This window comes from Peromyscus californicus, unplaced genomic scaffold, assembly GCF_007827085.1.
Source record: "Peromyscus californicus insignis strain IS unplaced genomic scaffold, ASM782708v3 Scaffold_5__1_contigs__length_169319896, whole genome shotgun sequence".
Classification (NCBI taxonomy): Eukaryota; Metazoa; Chordata; class Mammalia; order Rodentia; family Cricetidae; genus Peromyscus; species Peromyscus californicus.
In genome coordinates, this window is record NW_026294573.1 from 37,988,019 (window position 1) to 38,012,338 (window position 24,320).

General features: G+C 43.3%; 2 protein-coding genes across 8 annotated transcripts in view; one reads left to right on the forward strand and one right to left on the reverse strand.

Annotated features, from left to right (window-relative positions):
* The window catches only part of Atpaf1 (ATP synthase mitochondrial F1 complex assembly factor 1), a 32,363-nt gene extending 14,581 nt beyond the window's left edge, over nucleotides 1–17,782 (reverse strand). The window contains exons 1-8 of one of the 3 annotated variants that reach the window (XM_052718315.1): nucleotides 17,288–17,766; nucleotides 14,499–14,607; nucleotides 12,270–12,320; nucleotides 11,587–11,649; nucleotides 7,300–7,350; nucleotides 6,059–6,106; nucleotides 3,970–4,065; nucleotides 1,400–1,507 (exon numbers count right to left, since the gene is read on the reverse strand). In XM_052718315.1, the coding sequence (XP_052574275.1) occupies nucleotides 1,400–1,507; nucleotides 3,970–4,065; nucleotides 6,059–6,106; nucleotides 7,300–7,350; nucleotides 11,587–11,649; nucleotides 12,270–12,320; nucleotides 14,499–14,607; nucleotides 17,288–17,613 (852 nt within the window). In that variant the 5' untranslated portion in view covers nucleotides 17,614–17,766. Of the gene's footprint in view, nucleotides 1–1,399; nucleotides 1,508–3,969; nucleotides 4,066–6,058; nucleotides 6,107–7,299; nucleotides 7,351–11,586; nucleotides 11,650–12,269; nucleotides 12,321–14,498; nucleotides 14,608–17,287 lie in introns of all 3 variants that reach the window. The other 2 variants (XM_052718314.1, XM_052718313.1) reach the window with 2 other exon arrangements.
* Tex38 (testis expressed 38) lies at nucleotides 17,584–23,429 on the forward strand. Of its 5 annotated transcripts, none has more exons than XM_052718321.1 (3): nucleotides 17,584–17,697; nucleotides 19,827–19,923; nucleotides 22,673–23,429. In XM_052718321.1, exons 2-3 carry the CDS (start codon nucleotides 19,908–19,910, stop codon nucleotides 23,275–23,277), a joined length of 621 nt encoding a protein of 206 aa, XP_052574281.1. In that variant the 5' UTR covers nucleotides 17,584–17,697; nucleotides 19,827–19,907; the 3' UTR covers nucleotides 23,278–23,429. The 5 variants fall into 5 exon arrangements, with proteins under 5 accessions (XP_052574281.1, XP_052574278.1, XP_052574280.1 ...); XM_052718318.1 differs by lacking the exon at nucleotides 19,827–19,923 and adding an exon at nucleotides 22,097–22,299 and having other exon boundaries at nucleotides 17,587–17,697; XM_052718320.1 differs by lacking the exon at nucleotides 19,827–19,923 and adding an exon at nucleotides 22,094–22,299 and having other exon boundaries at nucleotides 17,608–17,697.
* Nucleotides 23,430–24,320: the final 891 nt, after the last annotated feature.

The following is a 24,320-nucleotide window of genomic DNA, read 5'->3' on the forward strand; positions in this document are numbered from 1 at the left end:
GGATTCTGGATCCAGTTGAGTGTGATATGGAAACAGTTTAGGAGGAAGGAAAAACAGGAGAAATAAGACTGGGTAGTTTAGGAATAACAGTCAGGGAAGCAGAGTCCCCACTGCGCTCTAGGCCTGGAGTCTACTGTCACCTTGAGATAGTAGCTTGCTGAAATCACTTATTTCTCTCTACGTATCTGGTAAAGACAAAGAGGAAATATAAATGGGTGTGGTAATGGAGGGAGAGGCTTTGAACTGCCCGGTCTTCTGAGGGTATCCTAAACAATCTCTGTCAGACAAACGAAATGGAAACAAGCAAGCATTAGATAGACATAAAACTGTCTCTGTTAGCTGAATGCACAGGGAAACACAGTGAGCATCATTAGTTATGGGCATGTGGTTGATGTTCTAGCCTAGTAACACAACTGGGAATGGAAAAATATAAAAGGAAATCCAATGGTGAATGTTACACACCCATGAACAGTGTAGAGGAAGATAAAGACACAACTATTACTCTAGATTTTGAGCTCATCCTACACTTCAGAAGTCACCTATGTGTCCACAATCTTACTTGAAATCTCCAGGGCCACATGTGTCTTGGTTTTGGTATTACTGGATTTTAAAAAGGTATAGGTGAAGATAATATGTTACTGTGTTTTATGACCCATAATCAAACACATTCATGCTTCCTTAATAAAATGCATAATATTCTGTATTAAATGAGAATAATGACTATAAATGACCTCATATCAGTTTAAATGAAAATTTAACTCCAAAAGAGTTTAAGGCAGGTAAAATTTTGTGATCAAATGAGAATGCAAAACTATTTTCAGCAACAGGCATGGTAGTGCACAGGTGGATCTTTGTGAGTTTGAGGCCAGCCTGGTCTACTTACTGAGTTCCAGGCCAGCTAGGGCTACATATGAGTCCCTGTCTCAAACAAAATAAAATAACCTATTTTGGGGGCCAGTGAGATGGCCCAGTGGGTTAAGGTGCTTGCTCGCTGCACAAGTGTGATGACCTGAGTTTGACCCCTGGAACCTAGATGGTAGAAGGAGAATGGGCTTCCAGAAATTGTCCTTTGACTTTCATACATGCATCTTGGCATGTGCACCATACCTACAATGTGTGCGCGCGCATACACACACACACACACACACACACACACACACACACACACACACTTAAAAAGTAAAATGAAACAAGCCAGCACTGACAAATGAAACCATCTATTTATCTGTGAATAACTGTACTTCAACTTAGATGCATGTAAGCAAGACAAAATTTTTTTTAACCATAAGAAACAAAATACACAAAGTTATCTTTCCCTAATCTAGACCCGAGGCATTGGCAAGAGTTAACACCTGCAGGAATACTAGGTAAACCCAAAGAGGCAAATGTAGATTCTTACCATAAATGTGGAATCCATTTCTGCTGTCATCAGCACTATGCCCTTTTCTTCCTTAAGTTCAGGATAGTGATATAAAATCAGCTGGCTGGCTGCTGCATCCCCTCGGGTCTGCACAGAGGAACACTTATCAAAGCTCAATAAGGTACCACCACAGCAAACTGCAGTTTCAAAGCAACAGAGTCTGGAGGAAAATCTAACTCTTAATAGCCCTTTGGGTGGCTAGTGAGTTAGAGGACTGGTATGGAGGGGCAAGGTCAGGCCTGCAAAGGCATGGTGGACTGACAGTTTTCATGGTGTTATTTGTGTCTTCAATTGGAAAAGATCTGGCTTTTTTCCCAGAGAATGTTTACGGAGGCAGTGAATCCTTCACTGTGGTCATACACTTAAAAACAAAACGGTACAGGCAGCTACCAAGTCAAGTTCTAAAGAAAGCGACGCGCCTGTGTAATTGCCACTTCTATGGACTAGTGCAGTCCCCTGCTCCCTGCGGCGGCGGCTCTGAAGACGGAGCTCTCTTAAGCTCTAGCAAGCACTGCAGAGTCTGCACGAGCCAGATTTCTACTGTGTAGCTTTAAACTATTATCTGTTGAGGCAGGAAGGAGAGAAAAGGGAATTGTGTAACTTCACGAAGAATGATCAGTGAGGTCACCAGACTTCCAGTCTAGTCTAGGAAGAGAAGCTGAATTTAAATGCCTTTCCGTGGTATGAAAGAAAATAGCTACATTCAAAACAGATCCCCGGGCTTCATCTGTAAAGCTTCAGCAAGTACCCTTTAATTATAGTATGTAACTACTGCTAAGGCACTCCTAACAGTTCATCCTCTTAGCTCCCTCATATGCACTTCTGATATACCCATCATTCTGGCCACAATATATTAGGGTACTACACAACATACTACTATACAATACACTGTAGTATACGACACAATACATTCGGGTACTACACAACATACTACTATACAATATACTGTAGTATACTACACAATATATTAATATAGCAAGTATTTTGGTCATTATGTTTCTGAAGGATTTTCTGAGAGTTTAAGTTATGAAATACATACATGATAATATCACAAACAGACATACACTTCTCAATCCATGTTAAGAAAGAAAGCATTAGAGACAAGGTAGTTTAAATGAAAAATGTCTCCCAAAGGCTCAGGTATTTGAACACTTGCTCCCCAGTTGGTGGCGCTATTTTGGGAAAGATATGGAACCTTTAGGAGGTGGAGCCTTGCTGGAGGAAGTACATCTCGGGGGCAGAGGGAGGCTGTGAGATTTATAGCTTCACCCATTCCCAGTTCGCTCTGTGCTTTATGTTTGTGGTTGAAGAGTGATCTCTCAGCTTCTGGCTCTGGCCACTTGCTATCAGGCCTCCCTGGCCATTATGGAAGTCTCCCTCTGGAATTGGAAGCCCAAATAAACTCTCTCTTCCATAAGCTGCCTCTGGAATGGTGTTTTATCACAGCAACAGAAAGCAAACAAGGAGAGAGATACAATTTGAGGATCCCTCTGTATCCCTTTCCAATGCCATTTTAGAGTTAATATCTACTCTGTATTTAGCTCTTTCTCTTATACTTAGGTATGAGCTCTATCATATACTTCTCTAAGAACTCCTTCCTTCCTTCTTTCCTTTTCTCATAGATCTATAGGACTCAGCAGAATTCTTAAGACAACGGTAAATATTTAAGTTTATAGACTTTGGACACAGACAACCTGGACTCAACATAGTTTATTATTTAGTAATACAAACTTCCCTAAGCTCACTCTCTTCTCTATAAATAGAAATAATAACAGTAACCACTTCATTTGAGAATACTAAATGACAGGTATAAAATACCCATTGTATAATATCTATCAAATGTTAATACAGCATATACTCAACAAATTATCAAACAGCAATGTAAAAACTTGCTCCACATTCTATTTTGGGCCATCTGCCTCAATGTTAAAGTCAAAATAATACATGATTTTGATTTTCTTTTTTTAACCAGATGTGAGCTCCAAATATAGAATGCCAATCCTAGTTATTGTGAACTAAAAATACTAACTTCTTTTTTAAAGAGCTTCAAATATATTTTGAGCTATATTTTTTACTTTAATAAATAATTTGGGAATAAAACAAAGAAAGAAAAGAAAGCAAATAAACTAAAATTTATAAATGAAAACTATTCATCTAACAGTGTGGAAGAGGCTATCTTGGTTAATAAACACAGGTAAGACATGGAGCCTTCAATGGGCTTACAGCTTGGGTTAAGAAGAAACATTTTGACTTATCCATGTCTATTAAGTAGGCATATGCAATCTATGCCACAGAAATCTAGGGAGACAACAAAAGAAAGACAGTGGAGCTAGAGAAAAGTATTCCGATTTCAAATTTCTGCTATTAAGTGAGGTCTAGAAAAGTAGCCTAAACTGTCAACATATGACAGTTCATCAGTGCCCCAGCAAGTACTGCTGGAGTGAGCAGATACTCTGTACCCCAGCCTCCAGGAAGGCTTCTAGGCTCACCAAAGGACAGGCTTTTTTTTTTCTTTCTACCCTGTGTTTTGCAGGGCAGATGTTACCTACCTGAATATTTATAAGTGCAGTGAAGTGGAGTTCAGTACCTGTCCATTGTCCTACAAAGAACTCATAACCATCTCTTCTTGGTAGTGCACAGAGAAACTGTGGGAAACAAAAACAAGCAGATAGATGAATAAATGAAGTCATTTTTCAATGTCTAATCACTTGTACCACCCTATTTCTTCAATGTTTGGCTTTTTAATTTTCCCTCCCTCCCTCCCTCCCTCCCTCCCTCCCTCCCTCCCTCCCTCCCTCCTTCCTTTCCTTCTTTTCTCTGCCTCCTCCCTTTTCGTTTTTTTTTTTTTTTTTTGGTTTTTCGAGACAGGGTTTCTCTGTGTAGCTTTGCGCCTTTCCTGGAACTCACTTGGTAGCCCAAGCTGGCCTCGAACTCACAGAGATCCGCCTGGCTCTGCCTCCCGAGTGCTGGGATTAAAGGCGCGCGCCACCACCGCCCGGCTCCTCCCTTTTTTGTAAAAGACAATTTTTCATGGATCCCAGGCTGGCCTCAAACTCATATACAGCCAAGCATGACCTGACTGATTCTCCTGCCTCTATCTCTCAAGTACTTGGATTAAGTATATGCCACCACACCCAGTCAATGGGATGCTGGTGACTGAATCTGGGGTTTTGTGCATGCTGGAAGAAGTAACCTATCAACTGACTTATATCCCTATTCCACAATGCTTGACTTTAAAAACTTTTTTTAAATTATGAAATTAATTATGTGATAGCATAACAAACACAGCATATTTCTCAACCCATCTAAGAAGGAAAGCATCAGAGATGAAATATGAGAAGAGCTGACATTTAGCAATATTGCCACCCAACACACAAACATGATATATGTTTCCAATTTACTTAGGTATTCCTTATTTTCTGCAAGCAATGTTTAAGAAAAACCCTAGCAACCATTGCTGACAAGTTGGCTGTCTCATCTGTCAAGGTGCACAGTGGAGCACGGGTCAGTTGCAGAAAGAAGGCACTCCAAGATGAAATTTTAAGGCCTATGTGGCAGCAGCAAGGTTCAGCCTCTTCTGATGGACTGAACCCTGAACAGGAGTACAAAGGCATGTTTAGTGAAAGTTACACAAAGGTGTACCTCATACTAAGGTCCTTAATCTAATTTACATGTCTTACTAAAGGAGAGCATCATATGCCCTCATGACTAGTCCTTTATTATATATCATTTGCAATACACAATAATACAAGAGCCTCAGGTGTGCCTGGGGCATCTTGTAACCAAGTCATGGGATGGCTGCAATGCCCCTTCAGTAAAACAGTTCTACAAATCATGGGAAACAATCACTGTTTTCCACAAGGATCTTCAAGTTCAAAGTACTTCTCAAAAATGGTTGTTCATTCTAATATCTACCCAGCTACAGTGATTCTGCTAAACTCCTACAATACACATCAGCTATCCATTTCCTTTCCCTGGAGCCTTTTGGGAGTTCACCACTTCAGTAACAAAATAATAATCTATGTTTGGCACATATTATCAGAATAGTATGAATAAAACAGTAAAGAAAATTCTAATACAGGAACCTAAATGAGGCTGCAAAGATTAAGGTCTTAGGTACCTTCTAGTATCATTCATTCATTCTTTTAGGCAGGGTCTTTCTTTTTTTTTTGGAGACAGGGTTTATCTGTGTAGCTTTGGAGCCTGTCCTGGAACTAGCTCTATAGACCAGGCTGGCCTCAAACTCACAGAGATCTGCCTGCCTCTGCCTCCCAAGTGCTGGGATTAAAGGCATGTGCCACGACCGCCCGGCTAGGAAGGGTCTCTCTGGCCTGGAACTTGCTAGGTAGACTAGGATGAACAGAATTAAAGGCGTGCATCACTGCACTAGGCTCTTAGGTGCCTTTTCATATGTACATTCACTGATAGAGTCAGACCCATATCAGAAAGGCCTAACGTATTAGAGAGCTAAAACGCCATTTATAAGGAAGAAAATATCATTTATCAGCACAATTAACATGTGAGCACCTTTGTTAATAGAGCATTATATTATGAGAAGGACTGGTTTGAAATCAACTATTTGGTAGCATTTATAAGCAAATCTTATAATTTCCACATAAATGATTACCACAGACTTACAGTTGGGCAGGACTGAGCCCGGTTCCAGATCAAATCAAACTTCTCTTTCTGCAAATTAGAAAAGATTAAAATTAGCTCACAAATAGGAAAACATGAAAAGTCACAATCAACTGAATTTTCCAAAACTGAATTCTAGAACTATATTATGGCTGAAACAGGCTTTTAAGTTTCATCATTTACAAATCACTCTTATTGAGAAAGAGACAGGAAAAACCAGATGCATGCTTTGCTGTTCATTGCTACAAATTATATGTGAAGATGAAGTGTTCTGATGCTTCAAAGTCTCCAAGGAGCCAGGTGAATCCAAGGGAGACTTGAAAAGGCCTGTTTAAACAGTGAATTGGTATGAATGGTCTAAAACACAATGATAAGTACAGACTGTTTAGACTGTGGAGTTCATGAAGGTAAGAGTATCTATGTGTAAGAGATTAAAAAACAAAGGACAGGGATTTCTTCATAACCAAAAGGCCTGGCTTTTCCTTCTGTATGCATTTTTCCTCCTTAATCTTATACTTACGTAAGTTGAGAACATAACTGTTCTTCAGTGTACTTTAAGGTAAGATATAATCTTTTTCTTTTTTTCACTTGCTCTATAGACAAGGCTGGTCTTGAACTCAGAGACCTGCCTGCTTCTGCTTCTGTCTCTCAAGCACTGGGATCAAAGGTGTGCACCACCATGCCTGGTTAGAGTAAGATATAATCTTAACTAGAGAAGACAGTTGTATCCTGTCTTAGTCATAGACCTTAATGGTAAGGCAATGGCCAGTGATCACTTCTAAGACAATTTCAAGAAAGTAAAACCAAGAAAATGCCACTTGCTAAGGGGAAAAGCTGGAGAAAGGCCAGGAAGGAGCTCCAGGTCAGCTCAGGCATCTACCATTTACAGACAAGAAGGGAAGAAAGCTATGCTGGAGGCAGTGTCTTGAATCCCAGCAGTTTGACTGGAAAATGAAAGGCAATAAAACGCATCTGGAAATCACTCAGAAACATGAACTTACACTAGCCTCCCTGGTTAGAGCCTTGGAAACATTTCTAAACCAGAAAGGGAAAGCAAAAGTGATAAATAAACCATATGGAGCTTCCAATCTCTGGTGCTTAGGGCATAATAAAAACCCTGAGAGTTGTAAAGTCTAAGTTCTCAAGATGTCATAAACACAGGAAAAGTAAAGGCAACTGCCTGAGAGGGTTAGAGCGCTGACCTTCATGCTGCAACACTTCCACCGCCCCTCCAAATTACTTACAGGAATAACTGCGTAGACTGTGTCTTTTGCTGAAAAATACTGCTGCCAAATCTGCAATAAATAAAGTATCTGTGACATATGGGTAATCTTTTCAAGTATGCCAAGAAATAGTGATAGCTTTCATTCTCAGAGTATTATTCTATCTGATAACAGGGAGGAAAACTCCACTGCAACGTTTTTACAACTAGTATATGATTATAAAAAATTTAGTAACACATGCTTTTCTGAATGATTAACTCTTAATTCTTTAAAACTGTCTTCCTAAGATTCATTTTTTAAATGCATATGTCTGTGTATATAGCACTCTTTAGATGCTCTTGGAGACCAGAAGGGGTGTTGGATCCCATGGAGCTGGAGTTCAAGGCAGTTGTGAGCCATCTGATGTGGGTGCTGGAAACTGAACACAGGTGCTCTGAAAGAGCAGAAAGTGCTTCTCACTTCTGGGTCACCTGTCCAGACCCCAAAGTGTACCCCATAATAATAAACTCTGGGGGCTGGAGAGATGGGTCAGTGGCTGACAGCATCTACTGCTCTTGAAGAGAACCTGAGTTTGGTTCTTAGCATCCATCAGGCAGCTCATGACTGCCTGAAAGTCCAGTGCCAGCAGACCAGTGGGATCCCATACCTCTGGTCTCTGCAGGCTCCTGCACTCATGTGCACACATTCCCATACAAACAGACAACTGCAGGGAATAAAAGGGGGTGGAGAGATGGCTCAGCAGTTAAGAGCACTGGCTGCTCTGGCGGAAAACCCAGGTTCAATTTCTACTGTCCATATGGCAGCTAACAGCCATCTGTAACTTCAGTTCCAGGGGATCTGACACTCTTTTGGCCTCCACAGGTACTGCATGCAGATGGTGCACAGACATACATGCAGGTAAAACACCTATATACATAAAAAAATAGTAATAACATTAAAAAAAACCAACTCTGTCAAAGAAATTGCCTCTATGACTTTTGAAATAATTGTTCTCAGGATCTATCTTGTTGGTGATGGGTTTTTCACAGGTTCTTTATCCCCTCCCTAAACCCATACCACCTCAGTCAACTGTAGGCCTTCTCAGAGAGCAATGATATGAGCCATTCAGAGTTCAGGGTCTGTAGTCAGTGGCCTGGGATGCAAATCCTAGCCCTGATAATTTACTAGCTATTCCACCTTGGGCAAATCACTGAAACTTCTTAAATAACATCAATAAAACAGCAGTGACACCAACCTCACGGGACTGTTATGAAGACTAACTGAGCTAATAGAACTCTGAGACTGGCAGAACAGACACTAAAAATCATGTTAGCTTTTATTGCTATATTCTAGGCAGCTCTTAAAATTCTGCTTCCACAAAGTCCTACATATCAGGAGCAGATAGGGCCTGCTGGTCTAGGGCCTACTAGAGTACAGAGCAGTCACCAGTGCTCTCTCTCTGCCTGGCATCAAAGAACACAGAGGGTACAGCTGACTTTCATGATGCAAATACCCCAAAGTAGTGAATAGGTTTACATAGTACAAAATTAGAAAACAGGGAAAAGGAAAAAGTCCTGTTTTATAAACCTAAAAGAATTATTTTGGTGTCTTCTTAATCTTTCTTAGGAATATGTTTTTACAATATATTACACAGATATAGTACATGCAATATTATCCCTTAGTGCATCATATGCATGTTCTGTGTTTGCACTTTTTACTCCTATTATTTTTATTATTCCCCATGGCTTTTCATGTAATTGGTCCTTACTGGAAAGCTTTCTTTTTCCATCTCTGACTTCCTCCCCCACCTTCTTCCTAACACTCAAGGCTAAGTTTATATGCTTTTCTCCTCCTGTAGTTTTCCTTCATCATTTCAGTCAGAAGTTTCCCTATGAAATGTCTTTGCACTTCTTATCTCTCTAAAGATTGTGCTGGCTAGTCTGACAGAAGAGAGAGTCATCTGAGGACAGGGAACCTTAGTTGACAAAATGCTTCCACCAGACTGGCCTGCGGACAAGCCTATGGTGCATTTCCTAATTAAAAGTTATTTTATTTTATGTATATGACCTGTTGTGCCTGCATACATGTATGTGTACTGTGTTTGTGCCTGGCTCCTAAGGAAGTCAGAAGAGTGTTGGATCCCCTAGAACTGGAACTATAGATGGCTGTGAGCCACCATGGGGATCAAACCTGGGTCCTCTGCAAGAGCACTAAGTGCTCTGAACTGCTGAGCCAACCCTCCAGCATTTTCTTAATTAATGATTGATGTGGAAGGATCCAGCCTATTGTGGATCGTGCCATCCCACAGCAGGTGGTCCTGAGACATATAAGAAAACAGGCTGAGCAAGCCTATGAGCAGCACTTTTCCATGGCCAATGCATTACCTCCTCCTGCCTCTAGGTTACTGCCATTTTGAGTTCCCTCCCTGACCTCCCTGAATGACGGACTACAGACTGTAAGCTGAAATAAACACTTTCCTCCCCAAGTTGCTTTTGGTCACAGTGTCTTACTGTAGTAATAGAAAATTAACACAAATATGCTACTCTATAATATGGTCATTAGCGTATGAATGCATCTCCTCTACTGGTTTGCAAGCCCTCTGTAGGCAGGATATCTGCCTGTGCTGTCACCAATGCCCTGCAATCCAACAGTGTCAGGTGACTGTGATGCTGGGTTATAGCTTGGTGGCAGAGCACTTGCTTACCATGCATGAAGTCTTGGTTCAGTTCCCAGTACTGCTGGGGGATGGGGGTGGGGGGAGTTGCAAAGAGAGGGAATTTGGCTTATACTAGGGCATCTTTAAGTTTTTCCACTTACGACTTTCTTTTTGCCTGAGAAATTTGAATATGGGAATATGTAATATAAAATAGGTGTACAAATCAAACATTTACTCATAATAAATCATAAAGAAATATTCTTTCACATACATATAATTATATACTATTGAGAGGGATATGCTTATTTTTAATCAAAGAACTCAATCTTGGCTGGAATTTGATATTGTAAGATGTAAAGAATCCTCAATATTTTTAGAAGTGATTGATTTTTTTAAAATTTATAATTGTTACGAACATTGCTTTGCATAAATATTTATTTTTTAACCCCATGTCTTTAAATTGGGAATAACAGAATCTACTTCCTAGGGTGGACATTAGAATTAAATGGAAAACTAGCAGTGAAACACCAAGCATAATGCCTGCCTGTCTTTATTATCCCTTTCATTACTACATTGTTAATTAGCGCATACACCTAATATAACTCAGGGAAGTATACAGAATGCTCAAATAGTTTCAGACAGGCTAGAGAGAAAAGAATTTTAGGTATAAAAAAATAACAAATACCAGGCGGTGGTGGTGCATGCCTTTAATTCCAGCCCTCGGGAGGCAGAGGCAGGCGGATCTCTGAGTTTGAAGCCAGTCTGGTCTACAGAGTGAGTTCTAGAACAGTCAGGGCTACACAGAGAAACCCTGCCTCAGGGGAAAAAAAAACCCAAAAAACAAACAACCTAGCAATGCAAACTAAGGTACATAGAATGATCAAACAGGCAGGAGAGATCACGAATGCTTTCAAGGGAGATGTTCAGGAAGCTTCTATAGAAGGTCCTTGGGTCTCAGTGCTAAGGAAGTGAATACAGGGCTAGGGGAGGGGTTGTCACTGGATATCTGCAAACAAGTTTCCAACACAGTATTTTTCCATTTATTTTAAAACATAGCTATAGCACTTACTCTGTGCCAGGATTGCCTCACAAATGTTAATTCATTTAATTCTCAAATAGCTCAAGAAGTAGGTGTACAGCTGTTATCACTTCACAGCGGGGAAACTGAGGCCCTGAAAAATTAACTTGTCTGGTCAAATGTGGCAGAGTGGCAGAGCGAGGACTTAAAAAAAAAAATGGCAGCTTGTTTTGAAAGTCTCTGTTCTAACCAGCACACCATCTTCTCTGCAAGGCAAGTAGAACCTTAAGCACACTCAGCTAAGGTAAAGTCAAGGAAAGCTCCTTGCAGCCATGCTCACCACTACCTGCCAACACCACACCAGGGAACCTGTTTGGAAAGGTAGGACAGGGATGCAGGTATGGAGTTCTGAGGATTTAAAATAGTACATGGGCAACGGGATAAAAAAGAGGGGAAACCGAAGTTGATCAGCCATATCAAAGCAAGACAAAGAAAGACACATTTCTCGTGTCACTGTTATTTATGTGACTCATCACTTTTGCCCCTTGTGACTATTTTTCATTTGGGATAGAAAAAGGTGTCAGAAAGATGTACGACCTTTTCTGGTCTCAGACATGGTTCACAGGGAGTATACCTACTCATTTTCATTCATTACCTGTTTTATTTCCTCTGCAGTTTTGTCTTTCACCATCTCAATGTTGAAGATTGAACTGAGAGTCTTGAAAGAAGAAATAGCAATTAACATTTACAATTAGCAACAACCCCAGCTGAATTCTGTCTAAAGCCTTGTAGAACAGAATGTCAGCCCAGTGAAGCAGACCTTAGTAGGTACAGAATAAGCATTCAACACTCACACGCTCAGAGAACGTGAGTCTCCGCTCCCACACAGACCTTCACAGTTCTATTCCTGGGGAGTATCTATTAGGTCATCAAGCACTCCCCAAATGTTTCAGTCTCACCAGTGAGTCCTGCAGCCCTTTGCAGCTGTTAAAAAAGGAGAAACCCTGGCTGCTGTTCTACCAGGGAGCTCCCTATCTGCACAATAAAGTAAAGACTACATATGGTGCTTTGATTTTGAAAGTTACTTTCTATAGAAAGGAGTGCATTCCATTTCCTTCAAATTTCTTGTAGCATCCTTGGACCCATACTGAAGCTGGGGGTCATGTCAAGGACATAAAAATCTAGAGAAATATTTCTCATCTCTACTGTTGGGAAAAAAAATCACCTTATACAAAAAAGATCACTGAGCACAATAAATACGTTCAAATTTGCAGCCTCTTATTATAGATGTCCCATATGACTTCAGACTTGGATTTCTATATTTAATTAGAAACCTACCTTGTCCTTAGTGAATCCTTTGCTCACAGGCTGTTTCCCTGAGGCATCTGTCTGAAATACATGATGAGACAGGCTATTAAACTATACTTTCCTCATAAAAAAAAAAAAAAAAGAAAAGAAAAAAGAAAACCAAGTCATGGAAGTTGTCAATATCACTAAGTAATTCTGTACCTGAGAATTCACTTCTATCCACTCTTTACAACACTGTACATGCTATTCTAAAAGTTATTGTTTATGGACAATTTTCCTTCTACTAAGATGCTGAGATGCAGAGATGAGAAAGAGTTTGTTAGCAATCACTGAATCCCCTTACAGGAAGTTCATTCTACACCTGCCACTATGAAGGAGTGTGAAAGAACGTAAAGGACTCCTTCCCAATTTGTTCTGTTTGGACTTTCTGTGCTTGGCGCTCTGACCTATTCCCCACCATCCACAGATCAGGTGAGAAATGGAGAGATGTATTTCTAGAACTGCTATTTCTGATAGTACTTCTAGTGGTGGGGTCAGCACACTAGAGTCCTGTTGAGTTCTCAGTTTCTCTATTAATTAGACTTCTTGTGATGGTTAACATTCCTGTTACGCTGACTGGATTGAAAAGTGCCTGGGGGATGTGTAAAGTGTACCTCTGGGTAAGTCTGTGATGGTACTTCCAGTGATGAGCAGGTCATGAGGGCTCTGACCTAATGAATGGATTAATCTGTTGCTGGATTCATACTATTATGATATTGGGAAGTGATGAAAGGTAGGATGTGGGGCTTATCTGGAGGAAGATGTCACTAGGGGCATGTCCTTAGGGGCTTTATCTTATCCTGGTCTCTTCTTATAGTCCCCTGTCTCTGCTTCCTCAACCCACACCCTATTTGACCTGTACTGACATGTCTGAAACCATGTCCCCAAATCGATCCTTCCTCATTAAGGTTATTTCCGTCACAGAAACACGGTAACAACTAATACATTTCCTCTCTGAAAGGGCCAGAAACAGCTGAAGGTGGCCCCAGACGAGCTAAAGTCTCCCCTGAATTCGTTCCATGCATTTCCCAGCTTAGAAGTTTTCAAATTAAATGTTGCAAAATCAGTTCAGTGGATTGTCATCACAATTTTTTGGAAAATGAAAAATAAGAATGCACTCCCCAGGCATGATGGCTCACACCTGCAATCTGAACACATGGCGGGCTGAGGTGGGAGGATGACTGAGAGCTCGAGAGTTATTAATAAGTTCCAGACGAGACTGGTTTACAGAATGAGAACCAGCCTAAAGACAGAAAAGGAATGTATTACATATCACTGGTCCATAAGAAATGTGTATGCTGTAACATATATGTGCATTCTAAGTAGCAATGTAAATATATTTCCTACTGTGGGTTATGGTCAAAGAGTTTGGAAAGCCTTGTCCTAGGTTATTATACACATAGCTACCCACATGCTTTCTCCAGCTTTGACTGCTCAAGGATCACTGTGACCAATGATATATTAAGTTCTTTTTAAGGCCAGGGACTGAGCTGATGATACCAGTTCATTCAGTCTTTAGCATGATTCTGTGAGGTAGGTATTATTACTATTTTGAATTCACAAATAGGCAAAACTGAGGCTCAGAGAACTTATATAATTTGTCCATAATTACCTAGCTGGCAGCTGAAAGCTCTGATTCAGTCCCTGACATGTGGATCCAGAGCCTGTCTTCTTAGCAGGTAAGTTACCTTATCTCTACTTCTTAAACTCAATTGCCTCTGCAGTCATGTGTACATACTTGCATGCATACACACCTATACATAACAACAAATTAAAAAAAAAAATGAATCTTGCTCGGTGTGGTGGTGCACAACTTTAATTCCAGCTCTCAGAAAGCAGAGACAAGAGAATCTATGTGAGTTCAAAGTCAGCCTTGTTTACATGGCAAGTTCCAGGCCAGCCAGTGATAGACAGTTGAGACCCTATCTTTAAACCCTGGACCTCCACTGTAAACATTTCCCTGCTCCCTATAGCCCAGTGCCATGTGTACACTGATTTGATCACTAGACTCAGGGACCATCTTTTCATTCTTCTACATTCCATCATGACTACAGGATCTTGCCCAGAAAGAACAGGATATACATTTATTGATGGAGAATGAGTAAAGATCAGATGTTCAGGTTACCACCATCTCATCCATCAATGAGATCACTTCAAGGGTAAGGGCTGGGAGGAATGCTAGTAAACTAATACACACAAAAAGGACCAGGTAGGCCTTACCTTCTGCTCCACACATTTGATAAAATCACTTTGTTTGGAGTGCCCCACTGGTTGCTTCCGAAACTCACTGCGCTTCTCCAGGCGGGACTCAAAGGCAGCTGGGTCAGACCTGACCAAAGGTAAATCAAAGGGTAAAGCACCTAGGCCTTTCTGCATTTTGAAAGAACAAGGCATCATAGGCCATGTCCACAAAGGAAGGACACAGGCATTATGAGGTTGTAGGGTTTGCTTTCAGTTGTTAAGAACTGGGTATAAGCCTGGAAGTCAAGAAAGTGGAAAGCAAAGCCAGCTGGTTAACTACAGTTAGGCCTCAAGGGATCAGTACATTTCTTATCTCTTGCAAGTTATTCCCAGGTGATGCAGGGCTTGGTTTCTCAGGTACTTAAAACATTATAGGTAGTAGGCTACTCGAGATAAAGAATACTTTGAAGTCATATTGCTGGGTCAGCTCTGTAGGCAGGAATCCTGTAGCACGCCTACTAGGTGTTATGCTTTTACCTGAATATATCTAATTCTTGGTGTCTCCCTCTATCCCCACCCTCAATCCTGGGCTCCAAGTGGGTGCTTTGGGAGAAGAGTTAGTACCCGAGTATCTCCCTGACTTATCCTCCAAAGAACCTGCAGACAGAACATCAGAAATTCACCTTTTATCTTAAAACAGGAATGTTCTTCTGGCTTGAAAGCTAGGCTGGGGCTGCCATCATTATTAGGAATATGTCAGAATGTGTAGCTGACCATGAGATGTTTGATTTTGTATGCTGAGATGAAAACATTATCCCAGCTACTTGGCTGGGAGACACACAATACCATGAGTGAGGAGACAAAGACATCTTGTTTAACCTTTTTGTAGACGTTCATAGTCAAGACATTATAGGGTACTGCCCCCTACTCCATTTGGATGTGACATCAAATGTCACTGTTTTCATTACTATGTAGATGGAAGGACTGGGTAAGCCCGGCTAGCAGCCACAGATGTACCTGAGCTTGCCACGGTCAATGCATAGAGAGCACAGGGGCACCCTGGGCAGCAGAGCTCTTCCTAGGCTCCAGGGACACAGAAAATAGCTAAGACACTGTCCTTACTTGAAACTTACTATCTAGTTGGAGATATGTAAATATGTACATGAGCACAACTGATAATTATAGCAAAAACGTGCTCAAACTTCCCTAAATGATGAAGGGGGGTCTCATGACTGTACTTTTGACTGTGTTGTTGTCTCCCGTATTTGGAACACTTCCCCTCCCTCCAATTATTTTAGAGCTAGACCTAGACCATACTATTTGAAGTTTTGATACTAGATCAGGCTAGACATACTGGCAGGAACTAGGGTGTGAAAGCTTTATGTGGAACATTAAGCAGTTTGGACACTGTGCTGAATTCAATGGGACACTTTCTGAGATATCAACATGTATAAATATTGGTGGGAATGACCTAGAGGAAGGAAAGAAACCTTCCTCATTATGGGCTCTTGAGAAAGCATGAATGGAACCGCTAAGTATTCAGAGTGCAAGTAGACATCTCTTTGGAGAGACTTGTGGGTAAAAGGGATCAGAGAGAAATGGGTGGAGAGAACTGTAGGTCAAAAAACTATTTTAAAATGACAAATATTAGCCGGGCGGTGGTGGCGCACGCCTTTAATCCCAGCACTCGGGAGGCAGAGCCAGGCGGATCTCTGTGAGTTCGAGGCCAGCCTGGTCTACAGAGTGAGATCCTGGACAGGCACCAAAGCTACACAGAGAAACCCTGTCTCGAAAAAACAAAACAAAGACAAATATTTGAGAATATCTAATGTTTGAAGGAAAGAAAAGTACCCATTCATTTGTTCCACCATTGCTTCAAAAAGTGTGAAAGATCATTATGTTCATGGTAAGGTGGATGCGTGGAGGGTTCCAAGACTAGAAGTGGTGAACACTAGTTAGAAGATGATGTTGTCCTAGTGAAGATGAAGACGAAATTAAGCGAGTGGAATTAAAATGAGACAAAACGCAGAGAATTCACAGCCCTTAATGTCTGTTTCCTTTCTCAAAACCCCTTTCCATTTTTGACCTTCAACTCTTCCACCTGGAACAAGGCACCCACTATACCTACCTTAACAGCCATGACCCTACCATACTTATGCCCCTCAGTGCTGGAGATGGAACTCAAGGCCCTGCGCATAGTAAGCAAGTGCTCTTCCACTAAGGTACACCCCTCCATCTCTAGGTTTTACCTTCTGGAAGTTGAAACATTAGGAAGCCTGGTTTCCGTCTGACAAATCCTAACCAACCGTGTGACCTCCAGCAAGCCTCTACCTCTCCAGACCGCCTCCATTACCTTAATGAAAGGGTTCAAGGGGAGATCCAAATGTAACGCTGTTAGTCTTTGCAGCCCTTTTCTCACTCCATGCAGTCAGGGCCCTAAGCTGGGAGCCTGGGAACCTGATCTCTTGGTCAGGCATCTGCTGATTCAACATGTGACCTTGAGCAAATCAAGTGCCTTTTCTGAAGGCTTCATTTTCACATTTCTACATAGGGGACAACTCTTGGAGCGGTCTTCCTCATAAGGGCTTTAAAGAGTTCACCTGAGCGTTTTGAGAACTAAGCACAAGCTGTGGGAAGATCCAGAGGCTCTGCAGAGACCAGCGATGTGACCTTAGGCAAGTGACCTGGCCTCTCTGAACTTAGAAACAAACTATTGGTATAGTGGGGACAGTACAAGCCCACCAAGCAGGGTAGTGTAGTAGTAATGCCGGAAGCTCTGCCCGCGCCGCGAGTCCCAACCCCCAACCCCCAGCCGGTCGGGACCGCACCTGCGCAGCTGCTGGATCTTGTCCCGGTAGCGGTCGTAGAAGGGGTTAGCTTCCAGCTCGCTGACCCCGCTACCGTCTGCTCCCCCCGAGGGCAGGCCGGAGCCCCGGCGTACCGGGAACACGCGTAGCTGTGCTGGTGACACGAACCCCAACCCCAGGGCGCGGCTGCGCACTGCACACAGCCCCCGGTAGAGGCCGGCCACCTGCAGGACTGCGGGGCACGCTCCACCCGCAGCTGATACCACGGCCGCCATGGCCGCCCGCGCCTCCCCCTCCTCCTCCTCTGGAGCGTCAGCCTCGGCCCCCGGCCCGCGCGCCTGCTCCATCGCCTTCAAGGTCCGCGACGCCGATGCTCCGCCACCGAGGTTCCGCGCGCGCAAGGTTCCGGGTGCCCGAGTGGATAAGGGACGGTGAGGCTAAGGGTTGGTGGCTCTTGTCTCTGCCCACCCGCTCTGTGGGTGTAGTGGTGCGTTTCCTCCTGGGAGTCTGCCGGGATTCACGTCCTCCCTCCCGGGACCAGCAGCCTCTGCGCGCCAAGCTTCTTCTAGAAAGCTGACTTGGATCTTCGGGTTCTCACTGGGCTTGCCCCTTTTCTAAATTTACTTGGCACTAGCTGTAACAGTTCTTTTAGCAGCAAAGGATGTTTGAACATCACAGCTGAAGCTTCTCTTTTTTGGTTCTATTTGCAGAAGGTCCTATTGGCCTTCATAATACCTATGAAGTAGGTATTACCCTCATTTTACAGATGGGAGAGCTAAACTGGCTGCAAATTGTTGCGATACCAAGTTCCACCTAAGAGCTGAGCTCTTTTTAAAACGCGTTGCCTCTGAAGTCTGGGTTCCTTCTGGTTCCTGGCATGTTTTTTTTGTTTGTTTGTTTGTTTGTTTTTGTTTTGTTTTGCTTTTTTGTTTTTCGAGACAGGGTTTCTCTGTGTAGTTTTGGTGCCTGTCCTGGATCTCGCTCTGTAGACCAGGCTAGCCTCGAACTCACAGAGATCCGCCTGTGAGTGCTGGGATTAAAAGCGTGCGCCACCAACGCCTGGTTCCTGGCATGTAATTGAACTACTCTCAGAGATACTAGGAATTGTCCTTGACAAATCTTTATTCAGGCTCTTTTTTCATCCTTAGAATGTATCGGTCCCTCCAACCCCCAACCAAAATGCCACCATCTTCTTCACCTGCTGAACCAGATATGAGCTTAGGGACAATGACATCATCTCTGTCTCACCTGCTGCCAGCATGAGTGTATCCTATGTGAGGGCAGTCCCATGGAAGTCCTTATCTGGGCCTCAGTTGATAGGAACCTCTCCTGAGGCAGGAACAGAGCCTCCAAACTGTTCAATGCAGCCTGTCATTAGACATCAGACTCCCAGTGCTGGAACAACGCAGTGGGTGATTATGAAAGTCTCACTTTGCTCACCTGTACCTGGCTCAGAATTCCTGGGTCAGGTTTCTTGCACGTGTTGTTTTCTCTGCTCAAATACTACCTCCTCCTCATCTACAACTCAGTTCAAATCTCAGCACTTCAGAGATACCTCTCTTGATGAACCTTCTCACTATTAAAAAAAATTATGTGTGTTGAGGTTAGGGGAGGCAATTGTACGGCAGTGAGAAGACAGTCTGTGGAGTAGGTTCTCTCCTTTCTTCTTTCTGTGGGTTCCAGGGATCCAATGCAGTCACCAGGCTCACATGGCAAGTGCCTTTAACCTGCTGAGCCATATCCCCCTCACCCCCCTTTAGAGTCTATATTTACTCTACTTCCCCCTGTTATCTCACTCTACCTTTTACAGAAGTTATCATTATCTAACGCTTTAGGTCTGTGGTGGTTTGAGGGAGAAATGTCTCCCACAGACTCGGGTATTTGAACACTTACTAGGTTCCCTGTTGGGGGAGGCCGTGAACCTTTAGGAGGTGGAGCCTTGCTGGTGGACGTATATCACAGGGGGCAGGCTTCGAGAGTTTGTAGGCTTGCCTCACTTTCAGTTATTGCTTCCTGTTCCTGCATATGGAAGGGATGTGATCTCAGCTTCTTGACCCATCCACCTGCTACCATGCCTCCCCTGTCATTACAGACTCTCTTTCTGGAACTGTAAGACAAAAAGATCCTTGTTCTAAAAATTGCCTCAGTCATGGTTTTTTAAATTTTTTTTTTTGTCGTAGCAACAGAAAAGTAACTAATGCAAGCACCGTATTTTCATAAATCCATGGAGTTTACATTTTAGTAGTAAAAGATAAGTGACAGTGCTTGTATGTAAAAAGAACAAAGGAAGATGAGGGGCACAAATAGGGAGATTGCCCAAGCAAGAGATCTGAGTGAAACAAGGGACTGATTTATATGGAGACTTGCAGGAACTGACTAGCTAAGGGGAACAGCAAATGCAAACGTGATTATACTATTGTGAAACAGTAAGAGGTTATCCCAGTGGGTGAGGGTACAGAGGTAGAGATGACACTGAGTTGGGTGGTTAAATTGATCAGGGCTTTGGAGGCTGTGGTTAAGAACTGGCTTTTAATCTGAATGAGATGGGATGTTGCCATAGGCTTTGAGCAGAGGAGTACATGGCCTACTCTTCAAAGGATCGTCCTGACTGCTGGAATTTGCTCCAAAATGTGGAGCAAAAATGGAAACTTCCAAGGGTGAGTAATTTTCCTACTTTAAAACCCAAGATTAAGTATAACTTAATAGATAGGCAAGGAAGGATGTCAATCAGACTGTTGGGTATGTGAATCTCAAGTTCTGAGCTATGTTCCAGGCTGGAGGTATGAAGCTCTGAATTATCAGTGTATTTGTGTTCTTTAATGTTATAGATGTGGATAAGTCCACCCAGGAGGGAACGGAGATAGAATGCTAAAGACTAAGCCCTGTTAGCTCTATGCTAACTCTTAGAGACCAGGAGAAAGAGGAAAACACCAACAAAGGAGGAGCAAAAACGGTGGGCAATAAGGCGGAGCCAAGGGAAAAGGCATTCTGGGAAGAACTCTGTAAATAGTGCCTGCTCTGGTTTGAATCTGAAATGTCCTCAACAAGCTCATGTTTTGGGGACACTTGGCCCCCAGCTGCTGGCACTATTTTGGGAGGCTGTGGAAACTGTGAAGAGGTTGGGCAGAAGAAGATCACAAGGGGCAGGACTTTGAAGGTTATGGCTCAGAGCTTGCCTCTGGCCCTGCACTCAGCTTCCTATTTGCTGCAGTGTGAGCAGTGGTCTTCTGTCACATGTTCCTCTGAGGCTGTGGTGTCCTGCCCACCCACATGGGACCAAGCAACTATGGCCTGAACCCTCTGAACCAGGAGCTAAATGAAACCTTTCCTCTTTACACTGTTTCTATCTAGTATTTAGGTCATAAAAACAAATGTGTGTCTCAAGGCACAATGGGGGACTATAAAAGGAGCAAAACTAAAAGGTAAGAATTCAGGCTAGGACTGGTTGGTATATTGCTGTGGGATTTTTTTCTGTATGCTGTGAATATGTGTTGCTCTGATTGGTTGATAAATAAAACTGCATTGGCCTATGGGAGGGCAGGATGGAGCCAGGAGGGAAAATCCAAGAGAGACAGGGAGAAAGGAGAGTGAAGCAAGATATAAAGTACCGGTAAGCCACAAGCCACGTGGTCAAGTATAGATTTATAGAAATGGGTTAATTTAAGATATAAGAGCTATAGCTGGGCGGTGGTGGCGCACACCTTTAATCCCAGCACTTGGGAGGCAGAGCCAGGCGGATCTCTGTGAGTTCGAGGCCAGCCTGGGCTACCAAGTGAGTTCCAGGAAAAGGTGCAAAGCTACACAGAGAAACCCTGTCTCGAAAAACCAAAAAAAAAAAAAAAAAAAAAAAGATATAAGAGCTGGCTAGTGAGAAGCCCGAGCCATTAGGCCATATAATTTGAAAATAATACAAACCTGTGTGTGTTTATTGGGGTCTGAGCGGCTGCAGGACCGGGCAGGACACAGGAAAACTTCCAGCTACAGTATATCCTCCTGTGAGTTGATTTAGGCTTAACTCACAAGGGTTTTCTAACTGAGCTACCCATAAATGGATCAAGCTGCCTTAAGTAATAAGCAAGGCTCTGGCTTCAATAGATACTGGGGGATTGGTTGCTGGGTAGGTGAGACCTGTCTCCACAGGGCTCAGGGAGTTGAACTAGACAACTCTAAGTCTCTTCTGGGAAGAAAACTGAAAGACTGTTTGCTACACAGCAAGGGGCTGAGCTGAGCCGGGAAAGGTGCTCAGTGGTGAGATGAGAGGAGCAACTCTCTCAGGGAGGAAGCAGCATGAGCAAAGTTCCCAAGGTGGTTAGTGTGTGTGTGTGTGTGTAGGGGGGATGTCTGTTGGGCTGGCCAGAGTGTGAAGGAGTGTGAAGGATGAGGAGGAGGGTTAGGCTGGAAAAGGATGCAGGACCAGATGGAGGGGAGCTTCCACCGGGCCCGAGAACACCTGCCAGCGCTTGCTGAAGGAAGGAAATGAAACAAATAAAAGAGATTGTAAGAGCCAGAGGAGGTGCTCACTACTTGGTTCCTTTGAGGCAGTTTTCTTCTGACAACTTGGGCCACGATTTGTAGAGGGCAGGCATGCCCAATGCTCTGTGTGTTCTCTGTCCCAATCGGCATTGGGCAAGGTACCCAGCGGTGTTTCCTTAATCACCAACCGAGTGGTTAGCTCCTTGAGAGTGCCAGGGCCCTTTCCTGGGGGCTCGCTCTACTGGCTCACTGCAAGGATGAGGGCAGACAGCTCTCCTGGTGGCCCAGTCCTTGGTAGAAGCAGTAGGTAATCGTTTATGAGATGCCACTGCATGGGTTCCTCCCTTCCATTAGCAGGACTACTCCACAAACATGGCCCCTGGAATGCCCAGTGGACAGAACCTGGTGACCTTTCCTTTAGAGAACAATGAGGCCTGGGCCTTCTGAGGACTCCTATTGGTGGAGAGAGGTGAATTTCCTCTCCCCAGAGCGACAGGCTGGATGCCAAGGCTGACTGACCTCTATGGATTCTCAAAAGGAGGACCTGAGCCTCCCTGGCAGTAAGTGCACCATCTCTAGTCCCTGCCTCTCACTTCGTGCCCTTAGGCATGGTGACAAATAGTTAGGGGAAATATTTTGCATGGATGGAGGAGTGGTGGCTGCTTGGAGTGCTAAGCAATTAGATGACAATCTGTTCTAGAGACATAAGGACTACTGGAAAGCTGACTGAGCTCTTACCATTTCTAGACCTAGTGTTTCTTCTCTGTAAATAGCTAAAATGATCCCTTAAGTAACTTGGAAGTCTAGTGTTGAACAAGAGAACGAGGAGGGAGGGAAGGAATTGAAAGAGTAATGGTGATGAGGTCAAGGAGAGGAATGAGAAACAGCTCAGAGCTTACACGAATGCATCAGATTTCTTTCTCACTGCCTTAGTGTGGATCTCCTTGTGCGTTGGATTCCTGGGGCTGTGTTCCTCGCTAATAGGCAGCTGCATTCTCTTTCTGCACTGGAAGAAGAACTTGCAGAGAGAAGAACATGCCCAGCAGTGGGTGGAAGTGATGAGAGCTGCCATGTTCGCCTACAGCCCACTGTTGTACTGGATAAACAAGCGGCGTCACCATGGCATGAGTGCAGCCATTAACACTGGCCCTCCCCCTGCTGTCACCAAGACGGAGACCCAAGTTCAGAATCCAGATTCTTTGTGGGAGCTGAATATCTCTGAAGGCAGAAACTATGTTATGCGAGACAGCAGTCCCAGGGGTGAAGCCTCCAGTCCCTCAAAACATGTCCTGGTGGTCCCCAAACAGCCCCTATCTTCAACAATGCCACAGCCTTGGACTGACTCCTCACCCCCAATTCCCATTTTTCAGGAGGTGCCCTTTACCTTGTCCCTCTGCAACCTACCTCCCATGCTGAACCACTCTGTCTCCTACCCTTTGGCCAACTGCCCTGAAAAAAATGTTCATTTCTCTTCCCTTCCCAAACTGGCCCATGGAACAAACTGCTTTAATGCCAAGCCCTTTGCTTCTGAACTGTAGTCTCCTCTCATTGAGGGAGGGAGCTGCAGGTACCAAGGCTCCTTTTGGTGGAAAACAGAGATACCCTCAAGGAGTTGGTTATTGACAAGGAGGTTAGAGCCATCTGGATATTACATCATGAAAGATTAAAAAAAAAAAAGGGTCTAAGTCTCTCCTCTGTTTCATCTATTTCTAGAAGGGCAATATCTTGAGTATGTGACTGTAGCACTTTGCAAATCAATCTGGTCACGAGTTTCACTGTTGCATGTTCCGGGAACTGGAGTTTAGCATTTGGGGGACTGGACTCAATATTCCTCTATCCAGTATTCAAGCCCAAATGAGTGCCAGGCTCTGACTTAGGCCTCCAGGCACTGCTGTTCAGCAGGATGGGATGGGAAGCACAGCTGCCACAAGAGGACAGTTGTTGAGGGCTGGGTGACCCACACTGGCTATGTCATAGGCCTAACAAATGCCACTACAGTATAGATGGACTGTTATTTGCCATGTATGGATTCTTAGCTGGCTGTCTTTGTCCTTTATTTCTAATATTCCCAAGAACAATGCCAAATGGCTGTTCTTCTGATCCTCCTGTTAGAGATGCAGACTCAGGTTCTCAGGGCATATGCCTTCCTTGTTGCATGGCCAGCTCTCCAGTTCACATTTTCCTGGCATCTAACTTCCGAGTATTTCTACTGTACCCCATGGTATATTTGCTTAGTCATGTCTTGTTAGAACAGTTTGGTTAAAAGCATTAGTGTGTGTGTGGGTTGTCATTAACCTGACTGGCAGACTGGTTGGTCAGAGCATCTTCTACAATTACACCTAGTTTGTATCGTATCCTTTCTTTCCTCCTTTTCTCCTATTTTCTTTTTTTTTTTGAGATGGGGGCTCACTATGTTCTAGGCTAGCTTGGAACTTGTGTATGTTAGGCTACCCTCCTGCCTCTGTCTTCTGAGTGCTGGATTTCAGGTTTGTATCCCCATACTTGGCTTTATTGCTTATATCTTTCTTTAAATTTTTCTTTAATTTCATGTGTATGGATGCTTTGCCTTCATGTATGTGTT

Coding starts and splice junctions, on each gene's coding strand:
- Tex38 (XM_052718318.1), top strand. CDS start 22,263: ATGGATTCTCAAAAGGAGGACCTGAGCCTCCCTGGCA. Junction 22,300..22,672: donor GGACCTGAGCCTCCCTGGCA/GTAAGTGCACCA, acceptor TCACTGCCTTAG/TGTGGATCTCCTTGTGCGTT.